The 19,595-nt window shown below is 46.6% G+C and overlaps 1 protein-coding gene across 1 annotated transcript in view; it reads right to left on the minus strand.

The window, feature by feature from the left end:
• The window catches only part of P4HTM (prolyl 4-hydroxylase, transmembrane), an 82,485-nt gene extending 73,665 nt beyond the window's left edge, over window positions 1–8,820 (minus strand). The window contains exons 1-2 of the mRNA XM_073591834.1: window positions 8,382–8,820; window positions 1,963–2,044 (exon numbers count right to left, since the gene is read on the minus strand). Coding sequence (XP_073447935.1) covers window positions 1,963–2,044; window positions 8,382–8,693 — 394 coding nt within the window. The 5' untranslated portion in view covers window positions 8,694–8,820. The remainder of the gene's footprint in view (window positions 1–1,962; window positions 2,045–8,381) is intronic.
• Window positions 8,821–19,595: the final 10,775 nt, after the last annotated feature.

Here is a 19,595-nt window from a genome sequence, read left to right on the forward strand (position 1 = left end):
GTGTTTTTTTTTACATCAGTCTCTGAAATGTTCCTTACCGACATCCTTTTGGTCTAAAAATCCCGAGATTATAGCTGCCCGACCTCTCCCACCCAATAGAAACATGTCTGTGTATACTGTGTGTACATGTATGTGTATACTATGTGATTGTATACTGTGTGTGTGTATACTGTGTGGCCCCATAATCTCTGATTGCCTGGGGGCCCCATAATCTCGTATTGCCCGGGGGCCCCATGAGTTGTCAGTCCGCCCCTGGTCTAAGAGGATCGGATTGGAGGGCTTTCCTAGAGCAGAGAGGGCTCCTTCCGTGTCTGCTCTGCATAAACTGAGAATACACAGACCTGTCATCCCCCCTGCTCTGATCAGCAGACAGATCCCCTGCTGACCAAAACAGAGTCTGCCCCGTGTGAAGGGGACCTACAAGTCCCCTAGACATAAATGAGCAATTAAAGAGGAAGTAAAGCGCCATTTGTTTTTTTTGTTTGTTTCTGACCTGCAAAAGTAAAGGTATAATGTGCGGCGGCGGGAACGTCCCCTTCCCAGTGCTTGGAATAACGGCTGAGCAGCTGCCGAGCCGGATCGGCCGTTATCACCAGATAGCTGATTGCCTGCTTTGAAAGACAGTACGGGGGTATAGCCTGATACATCCACTTCCTCCTACCGACGTACTGGTACGGCCATTTGCGTGAAGTGGTTAAGGTTGGACATGACCAGTATCTATTTACTCGGCGCAACCTCAGCTTTTATATTTAACCAAAAAATAGGGGTGATTTAGTGCGCTTGTGTGCCTTAAAATAACTTTGGTGTATTTTTATTTACTGAAATTTACTGAAACTGAACCCCCCACATATTTATCTGTATGAATGTAAACGCATGTGTCGGGGAGTCTACACATGAAAACACTGATTGCGATACACATGTTACATATCACCCCGCACGCCGGAGAGAGAACAATTATTCTAGCACCAGAGCTTTTCCATAATGCTGAACCGATGACCTATAGAGGGCTTTTAAATTGTCGGCTATGGAAAAAATAGGGTGCTGAAGTTTATCGACATTTCACGCACACATGCAAATTTAAGGTTTGACATGTTGGGTGTCTATCTACTCAGTGCGACCTCGTCTTTTATATTTTACCCAAAAATTGGGTAATTTATTACGTTTGCGTGTCCTAAAATTAACAGAATTTACTGAAATTTTGCATTTCCTAGACCTCTGCGGTAATATTATGTAACATAAAAAATTGGAACTATTTTATTCCCTAGCGCAGTGATGGCGAACCATGGCCCCCTAGATGTTTTGGAACTACATTTCCCATGATGCTCATGCACTCTACAGTGTAGTGGAGCATCATGGGAAATGTAGTTCCAAAAACATCTGGGGTGCCAAGGTTCACCATTACTGTCCTAGGGTGTCTGCTTTCAGAAAATATATCATGTTTTGTGGGTTTTATGTAATCTTCAGGTCTAAAACGATTTTTTAAAAGCGGCTCTGGCAAGGAAACTGACCTCCTAGGACAGTGATGGTGAACCTTGGCACCCCAGATGTTTTGGAACTACATTTCCCATGATGATCATGCACTCTGCAGTGTAGTGGAGCATCATGGAAAATGTAGTTCCAAAACATCTGGGGTGCCAAGGTTCACCATCACTGTGCTAGGGTGAATAGTTAATAGTTCCTCTCCATGCAAAGTGGTACCTTTCTTTTCATTATGGGGTCATTCTAGGTAAATAAAATCAGAGTTGTGACAATGCCACCCCCCCCCCCCCCCCCATCGGAATATTGGTTTGTGAATCGCACACGCATGGTATGTCCATTAACCCCATCACCTCTCCCATCCTGATAAAAGCGACAGACTTATCCAGGAATTAAGACGATTACATTTCCTCCCCGACAGCTTGAAGCACAATGTAACCCGTTTTACACAGGAGCCGAGCCTGGCACAGGCAGAAAATCTCTTACCGAACAGAAGAGGCTTTAGACTCAGCGTCTCTATTTGCTGGATTTTGTTGGGAATGAGCTCGATCTTCTGCTTGTGACCGACCTGAAAAACATAAAAGGATTTATCAGGTCACAGGGGGTCATATATAATACCACACTGCTCCGGGGGACACCAGAGCTTTTCACTAACCGATCGGTTAGAATGTGAAGATCCTGTCATCTCTGAACGGGCGCATCGCAGAACATGGATGCGGCCATAAATAAGACACTATTTTGTATCTTGTGGTGACGGTGGATGACATTGGACACATTTAAAGCTGAAGTTTAATCTGCTTAGATTTCACCTTCCCTTTTCCCCCGCCCCCTCGTTATTATGTTTTAAATTTTAAAAACATTTTCAAAACATTGCTTATTTTAGGCCCAGTCACTGGCTGCACACACACCCCCCACTAAATTTCTTTGGTCCCCAAAGATGGAAGAAACTACTATGATGATTATTTATCACATAGGTGGTGATTTACTAAAATTGGAGCACTCAGAATCTGATGCCGCTGGGCATGGGAATCAATCAGCTCCTAACTTCAGCTTGTTCAATTAGGCTTTGGCAATAAAACCTGGAAGCTGATTGGTTACTATGCACCAGATTCTATGTGCACCAGTTTTCATAAAAATCCCCCGATAGAATAATGAAACAGCTTCCAACTAGAATAAGTACTTGATTTGTTGTAGCCGTATTAGTGCAATTGTGACAGAGAAAATTGAGTACTGTCCGTGATACTTTTTTTATTTGCACTAACATACAGTTTTTCAGGACAAGCTTTCGGGGTATGAAGAAGGGGACATACCCCGAAAGCTTGTCCTGAAAAATTGTATGTTAGTGCAAATAAAACAAGTATCACGGACAGTACTCAATTTTCTCTAACTAGAATAAGTCAAACACAAAGATACAAATAATCCTTGTACCCTCTTATATCCAACAGCACTGGGTCTTCTGTGCTTCTCTGTGCAATGCAGGTACTTCATGGCTGGTGGAAGGGGCTGGCAGGGTGCTGTACATGGATTCCTGAAAACATCACAGCACCCAGCCTCAGTACTCCTCTCAAGTGCCCGCAGCTTTGATGGGGTGGGCCAGAGACAGTAAAGCACTAGATGATGCCAAATGTTCAGTACAAAGAACTAGTACGACTGTACGCTGCACACTGTGAGCCTCTCACAATATATCAGAAGTTGCAGCAAGTCAGATAGAGTCTGCCCCATTGTTGGCTGGAGGACACCCAGCATCATCTCTCCCTTTCCTTCCCAGCCTGACTGTTGCTGGCCCATCCATTTTATTTATGGGATTTCAGTTATTTTATTCATATAGGCTCAGCATCACATGAGGTTTTTTACCTAGTGGGGTCTGCATGCAAATACAGTCTGCTTATGATTGATCACTCCTCCAGACTGATACCTACCCATCAAGGCATTTAATATTTGCATAACCCCTCCCAAGAGCCAGCCCACTGCTTGCATCAGGAATGAGGACTCTTGGGAAGAGTACTGAGGCCGGGTGCTGTGATGTATTCAGGAAGCTATGTACAGCAAGCAACCCTGCATGCCCCTCGCACCAGCCATGATCTGCTTGCATTGCATAGAGAAACACAAGGACCCAGTGATCACATCACTTAGCCATTTTCCCTCCCCGGTATCATATAACCCCTTAGTGTTACAAGGTCTCAGGTAGTGAACGGGGAGCAGGTGTGTTAAATTTGGTGTTATCGCTCTCACTCTCTCAACTGGTCACTGGAAGTTCAACATAACTATAAGAAGATTGCCAAGACCCTGAAACTGAGCTGCAGCACGGTGGCCAAGACCATAGAGCGGTTTAACAGGACAGGTTCCACTCAGAACAGGCCTCGCCATGGTTGACCAAAGAAGTTGAGTGCACGTACTCAGGGTCATATCCAGAGGTTGTCTTTGGGAAATAGACGTATGAGTGCTGCCAGCATTGCTGCAGAGGTTGAAGGGGTGGGGGGGGTCAGCCTGTCAGTGCTCAGACCATACGCCGCACACTGCATCAAATTGGTCTGCATGGCTGTCGTCCCAGAAAGAAGCCTCTTCTAAAGATGATGCACATGAAAGCCCGCAGTTTGCTGAAGACAAGCAGACTAAGGACATGGATTCCTGGAAGCATATCCTGTGGTCTGATGAGACCAAGATAAACTTAATTGGTTCAGATGGTGTCAAGCTTGTGTGGCGGCAACCAGGTGAGGAGTACAAAGACAAGTTTGTCTTGCCTACAGTCAAGCATGGTGGTGGAGTGTCATGGTCTGGGGCTACATGAGTGCTGCCGGCCCTGGGGAGCTACAGTTCATTGAGGGAACCATGAATGCAAACATGTACTGTGACATACTGAAGCAGAGCGTGATCCCTCCCTTCGGGACTGGGCCGCAGGGCAGTATTCCAACATGATAACGACCCCAAACACACCTCCAAGGTGACCACTGCCTTGCTAAAGAAGCTGAGGGTAAAGGTGATGGACTGGCCAAGCATGTCTCCAGACCTAAACCCTATTGAGCATCTGTGGGGGGATCCTCAAACGAAAGGTGGAGGAGCGCAAGGTCTCTAACATCCGCCAGCTCCAGGATGTCATCATGGAGGAGTGGTAGAGGACTTCAGTGGCAACCTGTGAAGCTCTGGTGAGCTCCATGCCCAAGAGGGTTAAGGCAGTGCTGGAAAAAAATGGTGGCCACACAAAATATTGACACTTTGGGCCCAATTTGGACATTTTCACTTAGGGGTGTACTCACTTTTGTTGCCAGCGGTTTAGACATTAATGGCTGTGTGTTGAGTTATTTTGAGGGGACAGCAAATTTACACTGTTATACAAGCTGTACACTCACTACTTTACATTGTAGCAAAGTGTCATTTCTTCAGTGTTGTCACATGAAAAGATAGAATAAAATATTTACACAAATGTGAGGGGTGTACTTACTTTTGTGAGATATTGTATATTTGAAAGTTTATTTTGTATTGTTTCCTGGATAGGAATAGCAGCTCACTGATTGGTCCCTCCTATAGCCTGGAATTGTTCTTTCATCTCTTTCTGTAGTAAAATCCCCCCCCCCACCGGACCACATTAGGTCAGTTAGGATAAGTGCTGATTGCGTGTGATTGGACGGATGTGAAAAGAAATGAGATCTGGGACAGACATGAGCGATGTGATATGGGAGACACAGAGGTCACTGAAGGTTAATCCACTTTTTTCGGAGTGCCTCTGATATTGTGCAGATACAGAAGATGAGGAGGAGGTCAGAGGAAGATGAGGAGGAGGAGGTCAGAGGAAGATGAGGAGGAGGAGGTCAGAGGAAGATGAGGAGGAGGAGGTCAGAGGAAGATGAGGAGGAGGTTTAGAGGAAGATGAGGAGGAGGTTTAGAGGAAGACGAGGAGGAGGTTTAGAGGAAGATGAGGAGGAGGTTTAGAAGAAGATGAGGAGGAGGTTTAGAGGAAGATGAGGAGGAGGTTTAGAGGAAGATGAGGAGGAGGATTAGAGGAAGATGAGGAGGAGGTTTAGAGGAAGATGAGGAGGAGGATTAGAGGAAGATGAGGAGGAGGTTTAGAGGAAGATGAGGAGGAGGTTTAGAGGAAGATGAGGAGGAGGTTTAGAGGAAGATGAGGAGGAGGATTAGAGGAAGATGAGGAGGAGTTCAGAGGAAGATGAGGAGGAGGTTTAGAGGAAGATGAGGAGGAGGTAAGAGGAAGATGAGGAGGAGGTAAGAGGAAGATGAGGAGGAGGTAAGAGGAAGATGAGGAGGAGGTAAGAGGAAGATGAGGAGGAGGTTTAGAGGAAGATGAGGAGGAGGTCAGAGGAAGATGAGGAGGAGGTAAGAGGAAGATGAGGAGGAGGTTTAGAGGAAGATGAGGAGGAGGTTTAGAGGAAGATGAGGAGGAGGTTTAGAGGAAGATGAGGAGGAGGTTTAGAGGAAGATGAGGAGGAGGTAAGAGGAAGATGAGGAGGAGGTTTAGAGGAAGATGAGGAGGAGGTTTAGAGGAAGATGAGGAGGAGGTTTAGAGGAAGATGAGGAGGAGGTTTAGAGGAAGATGAGGAGGAGGATTAGAGGAAGATGAGGAGGAGTTCAGAGGAAGATGAGGAGGAGGTCAGAGGAAGATGAGGAGGAGGTCAGAGGAAGATGAGGAGGAGGTTTAGAGGAAGATGAGGAGGAGGTTTAGAGGAAGATGAGGAGGAGGTTTAGAGGAAGATGAGGAGGAGGTTTAGAGGAAGATGAGGAGGAGGTTTAGAGGAAGATGAGGAGGAGGTCAGAGGAAGATGAGGAGGAGGTAAGAGGAAGATGAGGAGGAGGTCAGAGGAAGATGAGGAGGAGGTAAGAGGAAGATGAGGAGGAGGTTTAGAGGAAGATGAGGAGGAGGTTTAGAGGAAGATGAGGAGAAGGTCAGAGCCTCTGTGTGTGAGAAGATCCAGACACCGGTCTGCCCCCCAAGAGCTGATATCTCAGTGTTAGGTGGGTAATGGGGAGATAAATTATCTAATTCAGGGCTCTCCAAACTACGGCCCGTGGGCCACATCCGGCCCCGCTGACCCCGTGGTGTGTCCTCCGTGGGCACTGATTGAGAATTCCCGGCAGAGGAGGTTGCCTATGGTCTCCACTTCTCCTCTCCTCCACAGTGTCCTAACAACCAATCACATGCTTGCCCCATCGTTCGCAGGACAGAACTTCCTCCACCCAGACCTGCCCTGCCACCTGGCACTGTAAGACCTACAGTGATAAGGGGGGACTCTGAAGTAAGGGAAACTCTAAAGTAAGGGGGGACTGTAAAAAGGACTCTGATAGGGACCCTAATGTAAGGGAAAACTCTGATAGGGACTCTAGAATAAGGGGGGGGCTCTGATGGGGACCCCGGATGTAAGGGAGAACTCTGTTTATGACCCTGACGTAAGTGGGTGGGGTTTGATGGGGACCTTGACGTAAGAGGGGGGCTCTGATAGGGACCCTGATGTAAGGGGGGACTCTGATGGGGTCCCTAATGTAAGGGGGGCTATATGTGGGGGAGGGGTTATCTCTCAGGTAGGTGTGCTATGTGGGGGAGGGGGGATATCACTCAGGTAGGTGTAGGGTAGGGGTGTCACTCAGGTAGGTGCTCTATAAGTGGGGGAGGGGGGGGTCATTCAGGTAGGTGTGTGGGGGGGAGGGGTGTGACTCAGGTAGGTGTGGGGGAGGGGGTGACTAAGGTAGGTGTGTGGGGGAGGGGAGGGTGTGACTCAGGTAGGTTTGGGGGAGGGGAGGGGTGTGACTCAGGTAGGTGTGTGGGGGAGGGGAGGGTGTGACTCAGGTAGATGTGGGGGGAGGGGAGTGACTCGGGTAAGTGTGGGGGAGGGGTGTGACTCAGGTAGTTGTGTGAGGAAGGGGAGGGGGTGACTCAGGTAGGTGTGGGGGAGGGGGGTGACTCAGGTAGGTGTGGGGGGAGGGGGGTGACTCAGGTAGGTGTGTTGGGGGGGTGACTCAGGTAAGTGGGGGGGAGGGGGGGTGACTCAGGTAGGTGGGGGAGGAGCGGTGTGACTCAGGTAGGTGGGGGAGGAGCGGTGTGACTCAGGTAGGTGTGGGGGGAAGGGGGTAACTCAGGTAGGTGTGGGGGGAGGGGGGTGACTCAGGTAGGTGTGGGGGGAGGGGGGTAACTCAGGTAGGTGTGTTGGGGGGGTGACTCAGGTAAGTGGGGGGGAGGGGGGTGACTCAGGTAGGTGTGGAGGAGGGGGGGTGACTCAGGTAGGTGTGTGTGGGGGAGGGGGGGTGACTCAGGTAAGTGGGGGGAGGGGGGTGAATCAGGTAGGTGGGGGGGAGGGGGGTGACTCAGGTAGGTGGAGGTGAATCAGGTAGGTGTGGGGGAGGGGGGTGAATCAGGTAGGTGGGGGAGAAGGGGTGTGACTCAGGTAGGTGGGGGGGGAGGGGGTGAATCAGGTAGGTGTGTGTGGGGGAGGGGTGTCACTCAGGTAGGTGTGTGGGGGAGGGGTGTGACTCAGGTAGGTGTGTGGGGGAGGGGTGTGACTCAGGTAGGTGGGGGGGAGGGGGGTGACTCAGGTAGGTGGGGGGGAGGGGAGGGGGGTGACTCAGGTAGGTGGGGGGGAGGGGAGGGGGGTGAATCAGGTAGGTGTGTGTGGGGGAGGGGTGTCACTCAGGTAGGTGTGTGGGGGAGGGGGGTGACTCAGGTAGGTGGGGGGGAGGGGGGTGACTCAGGTAGGTGGGGGGGAGGGGAGGGGGGTGACTCAGGTAGGTGGGGGGGAGGGGAGGGGGGTGAATCAGGTAGGTGTGTGTGGGGGAGGGGTGTCACTCAGGTAGGTGTGTGGGGGAGGGGGGTGACTCAGGTAGGTGGGGGGGAGGGGGGTGACTCAGGTAGGTGGGGGGGAGGGGGGTGACTCAGGTAGGTGTGGAGGAGGGGGGTGACTTACCTTGATCCCCTCCAGGCGGGGTAGGTGTCGGTAGTCGGTGTCCTGTCCCGGGTCGGTGGGGGTGTCGGGCCCCCCGGTGGAGGAGGAGGTAGTAGTAGTGGTGGTGGTGTCGCCCCCTAGAGGCCCGTTGCTGTAGTACACATAGAGGAGCAGAGCGATGACATTCAGGATGTAGACATGGACGAACACCATCACCACCACGAAGTACGATCGGGAGCACACACTGTTCCCCTTCTGGAGCCCGGACAGCCGGTCCCGGGGTAGCGGAGGGGCTTCATCCTGAGGGAGTCCCCCGTTCAGAGGGCTCTCCATCCCGCCCCCGGGGCCCTGGACAAGCTGCGCCGGTCACCCTGGCGACGGCGGCGCGCACGGCTACCTAAGCCAAGTGACACCTGGGGGCGGGGCCCGGGCACGGAGACGTCACGAGGAGGACCAGAGGAGGGAGGGTTACCTAGGAGACGGGCATCTCTTCCCTGGTCACGTGACCCCCGGCTGTCAGCGCGGGAGAGATGGAGAGTGTCAGGAGACAGCTCGGGATCTGCGCTCCGTCCGCCGACACCAGGGGCCACAGTATGGGGGATGGGGCCAATCACACATCTCTATGGACAACAACGACTTCTATTATTATTATTACTGTGATTGTTATTATTAATATTGTTATTTTTATTATTATTTCTCTTATTGCTTTTGTTGTTATTATTTTTATTGTTAACATTATTATTGCTATTATTATTTGTATTATTATTTTTATTGTGAATATTATTATTGTTAATGTTTTTGTTGTTCTTACTATTGTTATTTTTTTATTGTGAATATTATTATTGCTATTATTATTTTTATTGTTGCTATTATTGGTATTGTTAATATTTGTATTGTTATTATTTATAATATTTTTATTGTTATTTCTATTATTGCTTTTATTATTCTTTTTATTGTTATTATTTTATTGTGTATACTATAATTTTTTTTTTAATCATTATTACTATTATTATCATTCATCATAAAACAGAAAAGAATGCCGCTGTGAATTATATAGCACTTAGTGAGACAACCTACAAATATTATACATTATAAAAAAAATGTCATAATACTTTACTTTTTGGCATTCTTGTCCTCATTGGGGAGATTTACCTTCACTTCCTGTCCTGTAGATTCAGCATGAAGTGAGAGGATTGAGCATGTAATTCCTGGTGCCGATGTAGTTCTGTCTGTCTGTCTGTCTGTGTCTCTCTCTCTCTCTCTCTCTCTCTCTGTCTCTCTCTCTCTCTCTGTCTGTCTGTCTCTCTCTCTGTCTGTCTCTCTCTCTCTCTCTCTCTCACTGGTTACAATGTTGCTATCCAGATCAATTTTGACATTTCTCATATACATGTAAAATCAGCATTTTTGTATTAAATTACTTAAACTCCCAAACACTATATACAGTATTTTATGAAAGTGGAGGCCCCCGAGAATAAAACTGGTGTCTGTTGCAATTTTTTTTATGGTGCACAATATTTGCGCAGCCATTTAGAAAAAGCAAATTTTCAAGGAAAAATACACTTAAAGTGATACTAAAGCCTCCGTTTTTTTAGTTTCATTTAAAAATAACAAACATGTTATACCTACCCTCCTCTGTGCAGTTGGTTTTGCACAGAGCAGCCCCCCAAACCTCTTCTGGGGTTCCCCGCTGGCTCTCCTGGCCCCTCCCCCCTGTGGAGTGCCCCCACAGCAAGCAGCTTGCTATGGGGGCAGCTGAGCCGCAGCTCTGTGTGTCCATTCAGACATGAGCCGTGGTTGGGCTCCACTCCCTCTCTCTCCTTTTTGGCTCACTTTGAGTGGCAGCAGTGGGAGCCAATGGCCTTACGCTGCTATCTCAGCCAATGAGGAGGGAGAGTCCTGCACAGCCGAGTCTCTCCTGTAACATTGCTGGATAGAGATGCATTAAGATAAAAAAACCTTCTGACTTTACAATCACGGTAAATTCATTTTAGTGCACACACCACAATATAATACCTATTTTTTTTTGCTAAAATATAAAATATGATGTTGTTGAGTAAATAGATACCAAACATGCCAAGTCTTAAAATTGAATGAGCCCCTGACATTCCAAAAAAAAAAATGACAGTACCCGAAAATCTCTATTGGCTACATTGTAACCGTTTCCGGACTGCGCCATGTAGATTTACTACGACAATGTGGCGGGTGCGCAAAATCATGTACCTGTACGTGATTGCATGCACGCAGTTTGGGTGCATGCGTGCCGCCAGAGCACTGCTTTTGCTGTGATTGGACACAGCAGAAGCCAATCAGCAGGTCTGGCGGCTGTGATTCGCTGATCGTTCAGAAGAGACACAAAGCAGTGGTCTCTCTTTTCCTTCAGTGAATTCACTCCCCCCCCCCCCAGTTAGAAACACCCCCCAGGGAGAACATTTAACCCCTTTCCTGCCAGTGACATTTATACATTGATCAGTGCATTTTTTTTTTTAGCACTGATCATTGTATTGGTGTCACTGGTCCCCAAAAAGTGTAACTTAGGGTCAGATTTGTCTGTTGCAATGTCCCAGTCCCGCTAAAAATCGCAGATTACTGCCATTACCAGTAAAAAAGTAAATAAAAGTCCATAAATCTATCCCAAAGTTTGTAGACTTTTGCACAAACCAAGCAATAGACAGTTATTGTGATTTTTGTTTACCAAAAATATGTAGCAAAATACATATTGGTTTAAATTGATGAAGAAATTCGATTTTTTTTTGGATATGCATTATAGCAGAAAGTAAAAAATATTGTTTTTTTTTTTTTCAAAATTGTCGGTCTTTTTTTGTTTATAGTGCGAAAAATAAAAACGGCAGAAGTGATCAAATACCACCAAATGAAAGCTTTATTTGTGGGGGGAAAAAAAAGAATATAAATTTTAATTGGGTACAGCGTGGCACGACCGTGCAATTGTCAGTTAAAGCGGAGAAGTGCCGTATCACAAAAAATGGCCTGGTCAGGAAGTGGGTAAAACCTTCCGGGGCTGAAGTGGTTAAAAGCATTTACTATTCTTTAGTCTAGAGTAAAAGCAGAACTTTTGTCATTTTTTAATCTTTCCATCTATTAAATGTCCTGCCCTTGTTGTTTTTTTTAACTTAACTTGGATAGTAAAAGTATTTTTTTCTGCCAGTAAATCCCTTATACAGTCCACTTCCTGTTTCTTGTCTGGTCATTAGCCTAGGCTTATGACATCATGCATAGCTCACTCTTTCACTTGAGAGAGATTTTGCCAGGAAGGTGGGGGGGTGGTGAGTCATGAGAGGACCAATGAGAGCTGCAGAGCTGGAGGTGTGCCTCTCTGTGTCTGTGTAAAACCAGGAAGTGAACAGGCAGCAGCTTCAGCTGCCCACAGTTAAAATGGTTACAGCCAGACTCAGTGAAGGAAGATTTCTGCAGCATGTTTGGCAAGTACAGAATCACAGTATATATAATATAATATGCAAAGTGGTTGGAGGGAAGCTTCAGAATGGCAAAGATGTTTTTATTACAGATTGTGTGAGCTGACTGCAGTTACTCTTAGACAGTGAGCTCTGGTGCTAGAGTTATTGCTCTCACTCACGTTCCCGGTGTGGTGCATTCGTGGTTTGCATGCGCAAAGGGTGGTTGGTTCCGTTATCCTGACTGGGCATCATATAACGCGACGATCGGTGGTGCGGTGTGTAAGTCTGACACACCGCTACACCGATCTCGGTAAAGAGCCTCCGACGGAGGCTCTTTACCACGTGATCAGCCCTGTCCAATCACGATGTAAACAGGAAAAGCTGTTGATCGGCTTTTCCTCACTCACGTCTGACAGACGCGAGTAGAGGAGAGCCAATCGGCGGCTCTCCTGACAGGGAGGGTCTGCGCTGATTGTTTATCAGTGCAGCCCCCCCTCGGATGTCCACACTGGACCACCAGGAAAGCCGCCAGGACCACCAGGGAAGGGGGCAACATGTGGATAGCCAGGTATGTACCCCATGGCCATCCACATGTGCAAGTGAATGCGCAATCAGTGCCCACAAATGGGCACTGACTGGCACCATTATGTAACAAATTACATCAGTGATGTCCAGCAATGCCACCCATCAGTGCCACCTATCAGTGCCCATCCATGCCACCCATAAGTACCCATCAGTGCCACCCATAAGTACCCATCTCAGGCTTTCACACTGAAGTGCATAGAGCAGCTGTTTTAGGGTGTTTTGCATGCGCTATTTTTAACGCTATAACGACTGCAAAACGCCCTCAGTGTGAAAGGGGTCTAACTGTGAGTGATTGAGTACTGAGAAGTAACTGGGAGTAACAGAGAGCTGCTGAGTAACTGGGAGTGACTGAGTACTGCTGAGTGAATGTGAGTACAGTAAAACCTTGGTTTGCAAGCATAATTAATTCCAGAAACATGCTTGTAATCCAAAGCACTTGTATATCAAAGCATTATTTTTTTACAGGGTATAAAAGAGAAGAGAGGCGCCTCTAAGTGTAGCAATAAGTTGCTAAATGTTGTACCTTCGTTAAATGTAACCATATTGCTACACTTAGAGGCTCCTCTCTTCTTTTTTATACTCAGTTGTGACAAGACGCTACTCTTATATCAAGACATCGCTTGTATATCAAGGCAAAATGTATTAAAACATTTTGCTTGTCTTGCAAAATGCTCTCAAAACAAGGTTTTACTGTAACTGAGTACTGAGAAGTAACTGGGAGTAACAGGGTGCTGCTGAGTGACTGAGTACTGAAGAGTAAATGTGAGTAACTGTGAGTGATTGAGTACTGAGAAGTAACAGAGTACTGCTGTGTAACTGTGAGTAACTGAGTACTGCTGAGTAACTAGGAGTGACTGAGTACTGCTGAGTAACTGAATACTGCAGAGTAACTGGATACTGAGGAGTAAATGTGAGTAACTGAGTGCTGCAAAAAAAAAAAAACTGAAAGTAACTGAGTACTGCTGAGAAACAGAGTACCTGAGTACTGCAGAGTAACTGATAGTAATAGAGTACTGCTGAATACATAACTGACCCATGGAGCCCCCCCAGGGTTGCCACAGAGTATAGAGTAACACAACCCCCAATCAGCCAAATTCTTGCAAATGCAGAATGGAGACGCAATCAATCAACCAAGGTGTCAGGAATGGGGATGAGATAATCTATACTAACTCACATACACATCATTAGGTCTCATGTTTGCAGAGGTTGTGCATTATCCTGCTTCATTCAAATGGGTAAAAAAAAAAAAAAAATTAAAATAGTATAACAGGAGGCAAATATTCAAAAAGTGAAAAAAAAAAAAAGACGCAAAATACAAATAAATTCATCCTTTATATGTGGAAGGTCCTTTGGTAATTAGGGCAGCTCCAACACTTCAGATGTATGACATGGCCTATATAAGTCATGTATGTATGGATCTTCTGTTGTAGCAGGAGGTGGTCCTTAAGACGATACACTCAATATAATAATAAAAGAAATTCATATACTGGCATCATCCAGCTCTTTCTTCCCCTGCCCGATTGTCCTTGTCCCTGCAAGTCAAGTGACTTAAGCTGGCCATACATTATACAATTTTCTTGTGTAATTTTCTTTAGATTTACCTTCAACTGTGTAGTTGAAGGGCCTGCCTGATTGCACACAAATTAAAAGTGTTTAGATTTGACCTCATATTATATGGTTTTGGTAAATCTAAAGGAAATCTATAGAAGAAAATTGTCTAATGTATGGCCAGCCTTAGGCCGCATTCACACCTGAGCATTTCAAATTTGTGCGTTTTTGCCTCGACTTTATTAAGGTCACCAATGTAAAAAGCAGATAAACGCCTATAATCTGCCCCAAAGGAGCTCATGTTCTTTTTTGTGCTTAAGGCGTTTTGCTTCAGGTGACAAAACGCTCAGATGTGAACAGGTGCCATCAAAATAAATGGGATTTTGCTTGTTGGGCGTTTTTTCTGGCGTTTTATGAGCTGAGCCATGCAAGATCAGCTGAACGCACACAATTTCACCCCCGCATGTCAGTCCCGATTTTGGCCACGATTTCAGAGACATCTGTGCAGGTTTCTGCTGGGGTTCTGTGTGAGCCACTTCCCCTCTGCACGCAGAACACATGGGGGGGGGGGGGGTATTTTCTTGGCACTGTTACCATTCACAGAACGTGTTTTTTTTTTCAATGAATACAAGGCGTCCTCTGATTGGAAAAGATGGAGAGGAATGTCCTTTATCTTATCTTGGTGGTCAGTGAGAAGAATGCTCCTTACATTGGTGGTCAGTGAGAAGAATGATCCTTACATTGGTGGTCAGTGAGAAGAATGCTCCTTACATTGGTGATCAGTGAGAAGAATGTTCTTTACATTGGAGGTCAGTGGGAAGAATGCTCCTTACATTGGTGGTCAGTGAGAAGAATGCTCCTTACATTGGTGATCAGTGGGAAGAATGTTCCTTACATTGGTGGTCAGTGAGAAGAATGTTCCTTACATTGGTGGTCAGTGAGAAGAATGCTCCTTACATTGGTGATCAGTGAGAAGAATGTTCTTTACATTGGAGGTCAGTGGGAAGAATGCTCCTTACATTGGTGGTCAGTGAGAAGAATGCTCCTTACATTGGTGATCAGTGGGAAGAATGCTCCTTACATTGGTGATCAGTGGGAAGAATGTTCCTTACATTGGTGATCAGTGAGAAGAATGCTCCTTACATTGGTGATCAGTGAGAAGAATGTCCCTTACATTGGTGATCAGTGGGAAGAATGCTCCTTACATTGGTGATCAGTGAGAAGAATGCTCCTTACATTGGTGATCAGTGAGAAGAATGTCCCTTACATTGGTGATCAGTGGGAAGAATGCTCCTTACATTGGTGGTCAGTGGGAAGAATGCTCCTTACATTGGTGATCAGTGGGAAGAATGCTCCTTACATTGGTGATCAGTGGGAAGAATGCTCCTTACATTGGTGATCAGTGAGAAGAATGCTCCTTACATTGGTGGTCAGTGGGAAGAATGCTCCTTACATTGGTGGTCAGTGAGAAGAAAGCACCTTACGTTGGTGGTCAGTGGAAGGAACTGTTAGGCCCCTTTCACACTGGGGCAGGGGGCAACGTCGGCGTTAAAGCGCCGCTAATGTTATTAATGGTATTCGTCCGCTAGTGCGGCGGTTTTACCCCCGCTAGCGGCCGAGAAAGGGTTAAAAACCACCACAAAGCGCCTCTGCAGAGGTGCTTTGCGGGCGGTATAGCCGCGCTGTCCCATTAATTTCAATGGGCAGGAGCGGCGAAGGAGCGGTGTATACACCGCTCCTTCCCCGCTCCAAAGATGCTGCTGGCAGGACTTTTTTTCCTGCCAGGGCACCGCTCCAGTGTAAAAGCCCTCGGGGCTTTCACACTGGAGACAAAGCAGCGGCATTTTCGGGTCGGTTTGCAGGCGCTTTTTTTATAGGGAAATAGCGCCTGCAAACCGCCCCAGTGTGAAAGGGGCCTTATAGCTGGGATATGCAATTAGTGGACCTCCAGCTGTTGCAAAACTACAAGTCCCATCATGCCTCTGCCTGTCATGCTTGTGGCTGTCAGAGTCTTGCTATGCCTCATGGGACTTGTAGTTCTGCAACAGCTGGAGGTCCACTAATTACATATGCATGTGTTATAAGTTGGGGTGGTTGCTACTTGTTTGTACCAGTGGAAGGAATACCTCTTACATTGTTGGTCAGTGGAAAGAATGCCCCTTAGATTGGTGGTCAATAGAAAGAACGTTCCTTACATTGGTGGTCAATGGGAAAAATGTTCCTTATATTGGTGATCAACGAGTAGAATGCCCCTTACATTGCTGCTTAGTGGGGAGAATGCTCTTTATATTGGTGGTCGGTGGGAAGAATGCTCCTTACATTAGTGGTTGGTGGGAAAAATGCTCCTTGCCCTGTTGATCATTGGGTAGAAAGCTCCTTACACTGGTTATTAGTGGGAAGAATGTTCCTTGCCTTGTCAATCATTGGGTAGAAAGATCCTTACATTGGTGGTCGGTGGGAAGAATGTTCCTCACCTTTGTGGCCCCTGGGAAGAATGCTCCTTCAGTTGGTGATCAATAGGCAGAAACCTCCTTACAATGGTGGTGATTGGGAAAAATGTTCCTTACTTCGGTGGTCAACGAGGAGAATGATCCCCTTATAGATCGCAAAAAAAGATCTTTGGTATCAATGATTATCCGAGAGTCAGATATTGCTGAAGAAAGCCCTAGCACCCTCCAGTGGGGGGGTTCCAAAGAACCCTGGTTGAGAAAGGCTGTTGTAGGTAGTCAGGGTACGGCTGAAGGGATCACTCAAAGTTGTTCAGGTAAAACAAAACAGGTAATTATTCATGAAGATAACACATTAACAAATACAACGCATACCACTAATCCACTGTGAGAATTACTCTTCAGTGAAGTAATTTTTGTCATTTTACAGCATTCTTAAATCATGTCACCAAGAGAGACTCTAGAAATTGTCCCCGGAGGGGCCCACGGCTGAAAATAACCGCTATCTCCGACTTATCAAAACAATCGCGGAGAGCTAGCCATGTTTAAGAAGCCAGCACATTCCCTGGGAGAAGTGCCCGGACCTGTTCTTTGTCAAATCTCCAGCAGGTTTTGCCTCTGACGTGATCCATCCCTCATCTTCACTGGCACAGAATCAGCACTGGTGGCAAATTTTAAATATCTTCCTGCGTACATTAGCTTGAAAGTGCTACGCAAAATGGAGCCTACCGGTGCCAACTATAACAGCTGTCATTGGGAAGTACCAAGTCCTTTGTCTTTGTAAGAAAGTATTTGATTTCTAGAAAGGTGGAGCCACTGAAATCTAGCAACTCATGTAACAGAAATATTTTAATATATTTCAGAGACATGTAAGAGCAGGTGAGATTTAAAGTGTAGTTCCACTTCTGCAAGCCAAATTGGGATAACACCTACTTTATATTTGTTACAACTTCTCAATCACATAGCATAACTTGCTAGGTTTGTGTGGACAAAGCAATCTAATTTATTTGAATGGGCAGCTGTACCTTCCGGAAATGCAAAGAAAAAGTCCCCGCCCCTTTCCTAAAACACAGCCATACACAGAAACCGCATGATGCACAAGCAAAATGCGGTTTTATTCGCCTGAAATCACGCTGCTCTTTCCAAAGTGTGGGGGTTTAATCATCAATTATGGACACGACTGTGCATCTGCATAGGAGCAGCGCTTTATGGCTGCTAGACAATATGCAATTTACAAGCTTTCCTGTACCCGCAACAGTGTAAAGCATTAAAGTGAAGCTCCACCCCTCCCCCCCAAAAAAAAATTAAAAGGCAGCAGCTACAATTACTGTAGCTGCTGACTTTTAATATTAGGACATTTGCCTGTTCAGGGATTTTCAATCAGCTCTCAGGTGCTGCTGCCGCCACCATTTCTTGTACAGGTAACCGGCAGTGAAGCTTTGTGGCTTCACAGACAGTTCCCTGCTGCACTTTCTGAATGTCCCAGCGGAGGTGGAAGGAGGAGGGGGGGGGGGGGGACGAATTTGCAGGGGACCTCGCCACGGTCAGGTCTCCCAGAACTGGGGACAGCTACCTGTCAAAAACAAAAGGTGCCAAATGTGGCAGCAGAGGGTACATCATGACATCGCTTCCAGCCTCCGAGGGTCAGAAATGGCCAGGGACCGTCTGGTCCACAGCCAGCTCTATGGCAAACTGCCGCCACCGCCGGATTCATTCCCCGGCTCGTGGATTGCGGTGGCGAGCCGGAAGAAGTGGGGGGGGGGGTTTGAGATAAGGGTGAAGGGGGCATTTTTGGACCTCCAAAATGAATTAGTTTGACTCCCCGTTGATCTGCTACCTGATCCCATACTATAATAAAATTGTATCAGAACTATTATTCTGCAGTATCACACTTCAATCTTAGATTCACCAATTTGCAGATCCTAGGCAACCAAACATCAATTAATTGAGGTGTTATTGGGCAGGCATGGGGCAAGTGGGAACTGCTTAGTATAACTCCAAGCTTATAGGACATTGTGATGTTGTCCAAGGAACTATTTTGTTAGGTTCTTCTGACAGTCTATGCCTCTCTTTCTCAACGAGGGTTCCTCTAGAGCACATGTATCAAACACAAGGCCCGTGCCTCGAAGCCGGTAAGCCAGGCCCTGTTATGTGGCACACACAACCAGCTTTGCAGCGGAAAAGTGGCAGAACTCCATTCTGCCACCTCCAGCTCTCAAGTCCCGCTTTCTGTGTTTACAAGGGACAGCTTTGCTCTCAGCGTCGGCCGGAGGTCCCTGCGCACACACGGCAAGGACAGATCTCCAGAATCTGAGAGGGAGAATGATCGCCTTGGAAGGTGAGGCAAGAGGTGTCAGAGTCAAATACTACCCTGTTTCCCTGAAAATAAGACCTAGCGTAATTGTTGGTGATGGCTGCAATATAAGCCCTACCCCCCAAATAAGCCCTACCCTGAAAATAAGACCTACAAGGACTTTAACTAGGGCTTGAGGGGTAGGGCTTATATTGCAGCCATCACCGACAATCACGCTAGGTCTTATTTTCGGGGAAACAGGGTAGTAGCAGAGTAGTAGAGCGAAATGCGAAAAAGCTTTGGTGTTGCTCACTGTGTATAGCGCACACCCAGATCTTGCACTCTGTACACAGCACACCCCTGAATCCTGGACATCATGCACTCCTGAATCCTGCACTCTGTACATTGCATACCCCAGAGAGAACTGGCCCTTTGAGGGCAACCATACTGCTGATGTACATGATGAAATTGAGTTGGACACCCCTGCTCTAGAGGTTGTTAGGGGTTCCTTGAGCTATGACCAATTTTAGCCTCTCAGATAAAATAACCAATGAAACCAATTATCATTTTAGCTATATGAAAGGACAGATTATTCCTATTGACGACAAATGTAAGGAACATTTTTGCCACTGACCATAAGCTTAAGATATAGATATTACTAGCACTGGTTCTTTGAGACCCTAAAATTATTTCAAGGGTTCCTTAAACAGGTTGAGAAAGACTGGCCTAGGCGCTGACTAGAGGAAGGCACAAAGATGATGAAAACTGAATAGGCGTAGTGCCTAGATATAGATAATCTGGAAAGTATTCACAGCGCTTCACTTCTTCCACATTTTGCTATGTTACAGCCTTATTCCAAAATTGATTAAATTCATTATTTTCCTCAAAATTCTACATACAATACCCCATAATGACAACGTGAAAGAAGTTTGTTTGAAATATTTGCAAC

This window comes from Aquarana catesbeiana, linkage group LG07 (genome assembly GCF_042186555.1).
Source record: "Aquarana catesbeiana isolate 2022-GZ linkage group LG07, ASM4218655v1, whole genome shotgun sequence".
Taxonomy (NCBI): Eukaryota; Metazoa; Chordata; class Amphibia; order Anura; family Ranidae; genus Aquarana; species Aquarana catesbeiana.